The 9141-nt window shown below is 32.1% G+C and overlaps 1 protein-coding gene across 2 annotated transcripts; it reads right to left on the bottom strand.

Moving 5' to 3' along the window:
* Positions 1-2082: 2082 nt before the first annotated feature.
* Positions 2083-7813, bottom strand: LOC142523689 (beta-fructofuranosidase, soluble isoenzyme I-like). Of its 2 annotated transcripts, XM_075627417.1 has the most exons (7): positions 7335-7813; positions 7170-7178; positions 3321-4180; positions 3072-3233; positions 2738-2973; positions 2562-2649; positions 2083-2492 (listed from the first exon to the last, which is right to left on the bottom strand). In XM_075627417.1, exons 1-7 carry the CDS (start codon positions 7717-7719, stop codon positions 2292-2294), a joined length of 1941 nt encoding a protein of 646 aa, XP_075483532.1. In that variant the 5' UTR covers positions 7720-7813; the 3' UTR covers positions 2083-2291. The 2 variants fall into 2 exon arrangements, with proteins under 2 accessions (XP_075483532.1, XP_075483533.1); XM_075627418.1 differs by lacking the exon at positions 7170-7178.
* Between the last annotated feature and the right edge of the window lie 1328 nt (positions 7814-9141).

Below are 9141 nucleotides of genomic sequence, written 5' to 3'. Positions count from 1 at the left end.
ACTCTTGAAAAATTCATAATAGTTACTAGCTAAAACTGAATTTCTGAAGAAATATTTGAGGTCAATTTTTTAAATAATCTATAATTTACTCAACATTTTAAATTTATAAATGAAATAAACTTTAAATATGCTATTTGTGGAATGTAAGGTTAGAAACCCATATTTTCCTTTTTTTTTTTGTCTACCATACATACATGTGGATTTGAAAAGGTGAGAAAGGAAATCACTACGATATTTTTAATGTAATTCAAGATATTTTAATCCATACCCACTCACTATATAATATTTCAAGTAAATTAAATTAATTAATTTTCCTACATATTTTCCAAGTTGTACATTTAATGCATACAGCACAAGGGGATCCAAGAACCTCATCTTTGTGGTACAAAACAAAAATTTCATTTCAAATCAAATCAACTCAAAAGAAAGCTTTATCGTATAACTATTTAAGGGTCCCTACATAGGGATGTTTTGCCTTTCATTTTTTCTCCATCAAAGGTCATCTCTAAATATAAATTTATATTTATATCTCTAATTAATCAATTTCCTCTTCTTTCTTTTTTTATTATTATTATTTTTATTTATCACTATCAAATTAAAATTAATTGTTTTAGCTAATTTGGTAACCCGTTTTCATTTTGTTGGAAATTAAGTTCGAGCTTTAGAAAATAGTCCAACTGTAATATTTTTATTTCAACGTATCATGTCACAAGTAAGAGACCGGGGATATATAATATACTCAAAACTGATATAATAAATACATACATATATATAGATATATATACATTTACTTTTCTTTTATGTTTTAAAAATAATAAATGTTTTTATCATAGTTCGGAAGTAAGCATTATGGAGTCGGTGAAACTTTTAGCTAAACTTTTTAATGGCTTCAGCAAAGCTATATGTAGCCAGATATTTTGCTTAAACAAATGCAGTAAGACCATCTCCAATGGTAGCACCAACCAACACCAATGTGGTGCAATAAAAATGCTCCAACCCAACTCCATAATTCACACTACATTGCTGCGCCACAAAATTTTATCTTTTTAAAAAAAAATAGTTTTTAATTTTTTTAGTTTAATTTAATTATTTATATTTTAATTAAATAATAAAATTATAATTCTTAAATTTGTTTTAATTTTAAATAAATATTAAATTAATTTTTTTAAAATTTTGAAATATTAATTATAAAAATACAATATTTTAATTTTAAATTAAATTACTACAAAAATAAAATTTTAATAAAAAATTAAATTAAATTGCTACTGTATTAAAAAGAGTACAAATTACGGAAGACAAACAACAAAATCACAAAACATAAAAATCTATTTTAGTCATTAGATAAATCAGACATCGATCCTCCAATATCTTCGAAATAAGATAAAACGTTGTCATTATTAGCTTCAAGTCTTTTTCGCAAAATTTTTTGTTGTTGAATTTTAGTGTACTCAAGAAGAGATGAATCGGTAATTTTGCTTAAATCTTTGTATAAAATTCTATATTCTCTTTTTTTCTTTCTCTTGTTCATGTATAATTTTTTGAAGATCATAGTTTTGTTGCCTTTCAACATCTCCATATTTCAAAACATTCAAAAGCACACGATGTTGTTCTTCCATTGTACGTTAAATTTGAGAAATGTCGTCGTCTCTTTTCTTCTATAATTTGGATTTTTCACTACAATTGGTCTTTCAGAGCTGCCACCTAAAATAGTTATTAAAAAATAGTTATTAAAAAATAGAAATATTAATATTGAAATAAAAAGGATATTCGATTGTAGAGCAAAATGTAGTGCAATATATTGAAAATGATTTTGGTATAATACTAATGTAGTGTAGAATATGGTGTAATGAGTTGGAGATGGCCTAACACCTTATTTCCGCAGGAAAAGTAAAAAAGGTAAGCATTTTTTTGTGCAATAAATACTTACAACATGAACACATTATCATATGTCCCAATATAGACGACCTTGAACAGAGTCAGTATTTACCTTTAGTGTAAGCTAAACATAGCATATCAAAATTGTAATATTGCCACAGATATCTAAGAAAATAAATAAAAGTTGGTTATATATACCACAAATCATTGACAAGCTCAACCAAAAATAATCACTCAAAAGAAAAAAGTGCTCAAAGAAAAGAGCTTTACATTACATTACAACTTGAAAACACTTGAAACGCATGGTTGACTACTGAAACTCAATTAGGAATTACATCTAAGATATAACTACACATTTCAATAAATACAAAATAGATTATAAACTTTGGAAAAATTTCACTTGAATCCGCCAAGTTTCAAAGCTGATCTGAGGGGAAGGGACGAATATCAGCAGATTTCATCTTCCATATCTTGACTGATGCAGTGATAGTTGCTGCTGTAGCATTGTTGAACAAGAAAACTCGTGCTTCTTCATTAATCGCTTTCGTAGGATATAGTCTTGATGTAATCACTGTTCTTCCTCCTTGAGCAAAACTCTCCACGATGGAGTGATCGACCTGAAGACGTATTTTCGTTAGTTCCTTGGATTTAAATAGAGAAACGAGGGTAGTAGTACGAGCACATACCAATGATCTCATGGAGAATTTTTCACCATCAAGAACCGGCACTTTGCTTCCATAGACTATTTTATCGACATCATGTGAAACAGATGATCTAAACACAACGTTGATCACGGTCAGTAAATGTTGTAATGAATTACGAATCGTTCATTTGTTGTAACACTAGGCGCAGATAAACTAACCTCAACTCATCAGCGCAAAAATGAGTCTCCAGCTTCCCATTAGTTCCTTTGGTAACATAGAAATAGAGAGGTGTTAGTTCTGATAGCTTATCGTCTGCAAGAACCACGATCCCGAATGGTCCTAGCGTCCCCCGATTAGCAGCACCACCACTTGTGGGGCAGTCATAGCTAACATCAGCTCCGTTCATCATTTCTAAAGTCTTATTGTTGATTTCAAATGTGGCAACAATGTCCAACTGCAACATATCCAAACCGTTTTCCGCTAAGCTCTATAGTTTTGGGAATGCATATATGTTGTAACACAATTCCTTGATCACTAGGATATTGTACAAACCTGTGATCCCGAGTCAATCTCGAGTGGCGTGATCGATCCCGGACCAAGATTCAGGTCGTTAAACTCAACACTGTCCGATCTCAAGCTCTCGACTTCTTTAACTGGCCACTGAAGTATGTTGCTTCCTGTCTTTTTGTCAAATACCACGGTCCTTGGAACAGACTAAGATAACAAAAAAACATATGATTCGAGATGGAAAATGTGTAAAAATAAAACATTAAAAAAGATTGAATGCTAAACGCATGTTACCTGAACACAGGCCCAACCTTTCAAAATATCAAGATCTTCAGCATCAGTTTCTCTAATCCATCCCCACAATATTCTTCTCTCTTTGTTTTGGTCAAAAAATGTCTTTGAGGCATAATATTTACCATAATCATATCTTAACCCAATACCCACATCCAATTCCGGGTCATCGGGTATCCACTTGTTCTTCAACGGATCATAGGTCCCAAGCGCATAATAATCATTCTTGTCATCGTCTAAACTAGCTTTCATTACATGCTTCACACCCGGCCCGTTAGCCGACGTGTCCAGACCATTTGTCTCAGTTGTTGAAATCGGGTAAAAGTCGATGCACTCCCACATACCGGTACCGGGGACTTGATGCAAGTAACCACTCAACAACTCATAGTTTTTGAAGTCTTTTGTCTCAAAAACAATTGAAATACCCGTTTTGTTCCTCATCGACCCAATCGTGATCCGCCACTTTTCGTTATCCGGGCTAAGCCAGGCAGTGGTTGGGTCCCTAAAGTCCTTCAAACCAATCCCTGGTGGAGGGACAAGGACCGGATTAGCCGGGTCCTTGATCCATCCAAGAAGTAGAGGATCTGATAAGTTAGCAGGGTATGCGAGACACTGCACCTGCACCAGGTCGTACGTGTCTCCGGTGTACAAGATTACTATCTGACCATCAGGTAGGATAGTGGCTGACCCGGTCCATACTCCGTTTATATCATACCATTGATCAGGGACCATTGCAAATGGTAGGTGCAACCAGTGAATTAGGTCCCTTGATACTGCATGGCCCCATGTGATATTACCCCAAATAGCTGCGTCCGGGTTGTATTGGTAGAACAAGTGGTACCATCCTTTGTAGAATAGTGGACCTGTCATGGGAAAACAATATGTCACATTATGTAATTACAAGACATGGCTTCCTACAACCCATGAACAAATTTAAGTTTACTATTCCTGCAGGGCTGGACCTGAGGCGAGGCCGAAGATATGCTCTCTTCCAACTCAATTTCGAAGGAGGCCGCCGAAAATTTTAATCTTTAGCTAAATATGATAACTGGGCATTGAACCAATATAACATAGCACTAAAAGAAAGAAGTTTCTACGAGTTAAAAGTTGATCGAAGACTTATCCTGCTCAACTATGCCACAAAATTATAAAATAGATTGTATATGTGATCATCAATTGATAACAAAAAAATGGTTCCATTTCTTCTTTATTATGTATCATGATCTTTTATTTATATCGATACTCCACGGATTTAATTTAATTTTTGTTGAGATTAGAACTTGGGCTTAACTTCATCTCTAAAGATAGTTCAATGAGGAGGGATTGTACAAGTACATATATACAACTCTCAATAACTTAATACAGCGGACGTGAGATATCTAACACACACACCTCACTTCCAAAAATGAATAACTGGAGCGTGAAATTTACAAGACATTAGTTGATAGTTCATAAGACAGTTTAACACATAACGGTGAGTCTGGTATCTGATACTATTTTGATATTAGGATTTTGGTCTAATTCCACCCTCATATTTGAAAAATTGTCCAAGCCCGTATATATCACTCTCGATACTTAATCAAGCAGATATGGTACATAACACATCACTCTCACGTCCAAGAATGAACAATTGAAACAAAGAGTTTACAACACCACATTAATGAGTGATTCATACGACAGTCCAACACATATCTATTCATTGATCTATTATTATTGATATTATATTGAGAACAAAATAAATTTAAATTATTTAGAGGGTGTGAATCTTACGAGTATGTCTCTTGTGAGATGGTCTCACGAATCTTTATCTGAGATATGGGTCAACCCTACCGATATTCACAATAAAAAATAATACTCTTAGCATAAAAAATAATATTTTTTCATGGATGACCCAAACGACTCGTAAGACCGTCTCATACGAATTTTGATCGAATCTTACATATTTGATGATTAGACTCGAAAATGTCATTTAAAAATATAAATATATATATGTCCTAAAGATGCCTTGATGCTAAAGGACAATAATAATTGTAGAAGTGCGCCTCAACTGTTTATCCAACAATAACGCAAATCAACGTCAATCCCTCATTTGTGGCCCAATTCATGACACGATTATTATTATACTACTGAAATTGTAACAGTATTTTGAATATCAGATATAAATTGACAAAGATTTTTTCCATGTAAAATCGAAGTCGATGAGTTACAAATCAACTTCCATTCTCGAAATAAATAGACAAAATTGGACCAAAATAGAAATAAAATAAAATAAAATAAAAATCGGAACATAAAAAGTGCTTGTTGAAAATAAAATCTATACCACATATATGATTATATAGTCATACTACAATTAATATTATTGAAATTATAACAGTTTCATCATTATCGAATTCGAGATTAAAATTAAAATAAAGTTTCTAGAAATGGAGTCGTTAAGTCGTAACTCATTTTCCATTTCCACAAATAAATAGCCTAAATCCGACCGAATCACAGCTAAAGCAAAATTGGAATTACAGTAGAAAAAGAGTAGGTTTCTTCTGAGACGGTCTCACGAATCTTTATACTGTGAGACGGGTCAAGCATACCGATATTCATAATAAAAAGTAATATTTTTTCATAGATGACTCAAATAAGACATATGTCTCACAAAATACGACCCGTGAGACCGTCTCACACAAATTTTTGCCATAGAAAAAATACTTATAATTAGAAACATATATTGATATTGAAAAAAAAAAAAAACATATATTGATGTTCTATACATATTTTCTCATGATTTTATTTTATTGCGTTTTTTAATTATAACTAGTCATTTTCAATTTACAATCAAAATTGAGAGGCCTATAAAGTATAAAACTATATTTTAAAGAATTCAAAAGTCTTCATTTTAAAATAAATAAATAAAATGAGAGGCCTATGTTATTGCACTAAAACGTGTGGTTTTATTACTTGGACGTGTCGCAAATTAACTGACCAACCAGTCAATTTTAAGAATTATCCAAGTCAGAGATAAAAATAATAATTAAATATTTGCAACTTCTTTATCAACAAGATATGGATATAGACTAACTAGGGTTAAATATATGGATAAAATTAGCTTCCAATCTACCTGGATTATTACTGTATATTCTATATCAGTTTATATTATTTTTTACTTTCATAATATATGGATTTTTTAACCTAGTGTATCAGTAAAAAAAAAAGCTTTTCAACTTCAAAAAAATCTTACTAGAAATCGTCTTAAGACTTAATTTTATAAGATTGGTCTCTAATCTCGATCGATTCATAAAAAAATATTACATTTTATTATAAAAATATTATTATTTTTATTTTAAATATGAATCAAATTGACTCGTCTAACGAAAATATATATGTGAGACTGTCTAACAAAATACATACTATTTCAATTTTAAACTTCCCAAAAGTAGGCAAATAAATAAATTAGATTTCATCAGTTTCATACAAAAAAATAATTTTATTTGTGTACTTTTTATGATAATCATCGTTACTTTTACAAATTTTAAAGTCGGACAGCAGAGTTTAGGCTTGTGTTTAGACAGACGGATATAATCAAATTTGATTTCAAAATGGAATTTAAATCAATCTAATTTTGAGGGTCTTTAAAATGATGAAAATTAATAATAAATGTGTCTAAATTAATAGAAAGTGAATCTGGAATTTATTTAAATTAGAGTTATATCCACAAAAATTAAATAGAATCCAAATCATGAATTTAAATCCGTGATTTCAAACAGACAAAGTTTCTTGCAATAACTTTGTTTAATAAACAAAACAAGTTGAAGAAATGAAGAAATTGAATAAAATAAGATTAAGTTTCTTGCAATAACTCACCATCAGGATCTGCCGGAGGAAACCACCAGATTCGTCAGAAGAATTAGCCAGAAAGATTATCACGACAAAAAAAAAATGAATAATTCAGTTAGAATCATATGCTGTTGATTTTAATTTTTTAATTTTTTTAAAAAAAGCACGTTAAATAAAGGACAGTAGACCTACCATTCATCCAATTCTTCTCTGGTTGAAAATGGTAAGCTGTCGTCTGCCAAGACAGCATCTCATTAGTCCACGGAAAATTCAAGCCGCCGCCGACCCGCCGGTAACCCTTCTCCGACACCCCTTGAACAATCCCTCTTGACGGCGGCTCCGTCCTAGAACTCTCCGGAGAGAAATCAGCAGCTGAAGTTGAAGACTTGGTTTCTACACCAGTATCCTTGGTCAAGAGAATTATGGATAACAAAAGGAAAGGTGTGAACAGAATAGAAAGCAAGAGATTCTTGGATCTCCGGTTATCCGCGGCGGTGGAGGAGGAATAGGGGCTGGCGGGGATGGGAGCGTAGGACGTGGCGCGTTCGAGATCATATGGTGAGGCCATTGGTGGCATACCGGTGCAAAATGACCAATTGGAAGTTGGGATACAATTTCTACATTATTTTGTATATATGTGTGTAGCTCAAAGGTCGTGGTTGGCAGACAGTTATTTTGTTGACTTGGAATTTTGTCAGATAATATTAATAATGAATACAATGTTGAAGAAGGAAATTTTAGAGAATTGTCTAAATTGAAATTAATATATATAAAAAATATTATATTTATTTTTTTAAAATTAGATATTTATATTTTAAAATATGGATATAATTGGATATATAAATAAATGTATTAATAAAAATATTCTTTACTTTTTCCCGGCTGTTGAAATTTTGTAGTAAAAAATTGCATGATGGGTTGTACACTATAATTTTTACTATATAGATATAAAAAATATGTAATTTAGTTATACAAATATTTATTTATCAAAAAATGTCGGTAATTTTAAAAATGTCGGTAATTTTAAAAAAATCCTATAATTTTTTTTAGAAATTAAACATGAACCTTATTAATTTTTTTCAAAATTGTGAAACAAATACATCTTTGATAACCCTCATCAAATCAAGGTGAAGCACTTAGGAGTGCTGTGAACGAAACGAGCCAAATTGTGAATTTTTTTGGTCTGCTCGGAAACTATTTAATTCGTATTAGAATTTATCGTATTCAAGTCGAATTTGAGGATGTTGAATTTTTGTTCTAAAATTTAGAAGTACTATAATCAAATTGAGTCAGATTGCTAATTTTTTGAGTCCGCTCGAAAAATATTTAGTTCGTATTAGAAACTATCGAATTCAACTCGAATTTGAAGATGTTGAAATATTTTCTAAAATTTAGAATAAAAATTAAATTAAGTTTCGGTTATAACAAATGATTTCTTGTTGTTAGACTATCTTGATGCTTGTTTAGTTGCATAGGCTATCCTGCTAGATGTGTATTGGCTGCTGGACAAACATGTTGTATGACTTATAAGATGCTGGAAGTCTTGCTAAAGTATTCAATGTTGGTTCGGTCGACCCTACCCCTGCGGGCACTGCCTGCAAGGGTCGATCCAACGGCTCGGATTTTTTCGAGCCATTTTTTTTTTTTTTTTACAGGGAGGTGGGCCCGGATCACTCATGTGGAGTGATCCGGGCCGTTCATTGCCCGTGCAGAACCATCTGATTTAATTCGTTCTCAATAGCCATGAAATGATCATCTTAGGACTGCCTGCACGGGTAAGTTGAAACAAACCTTCAATGTTGCGGGAATATCATGTTGGAAGTTGTTCATCATCTACCAAAATTCTATCAGATAAAAATGTACCACCTTAATCTAGTCGATCTACCTTAAGCTTGCCAAAAGACATCATCAAGTTGTATTATCATATTCCCTTACTAAGTCTGCATATCAAGTTGTACTAACTAACAACAGAGAAAGAACAAGTTGTGATCAGCTGAGC

The sequence above is a fragment of the Primulina tabacum genome, chromosome 14 (genome assembly GCF_025594145.1).
Source record: "Primulina tabacum isolate GXHZ01 chromosome 14, ASM2559414v2, whole genome shotgun sequence".
Classification (NCBI taxonomy): domain Eukaryota; kingdom Viridiplantae; phylum Streptophyta; class Magnoliopsida; order Lamiales; family Gesneriaceae; genus Primulina; species Primulina tabacum.
This window is presented reverse-complemented; position numbering and strand designations above follow the sequence as displayed.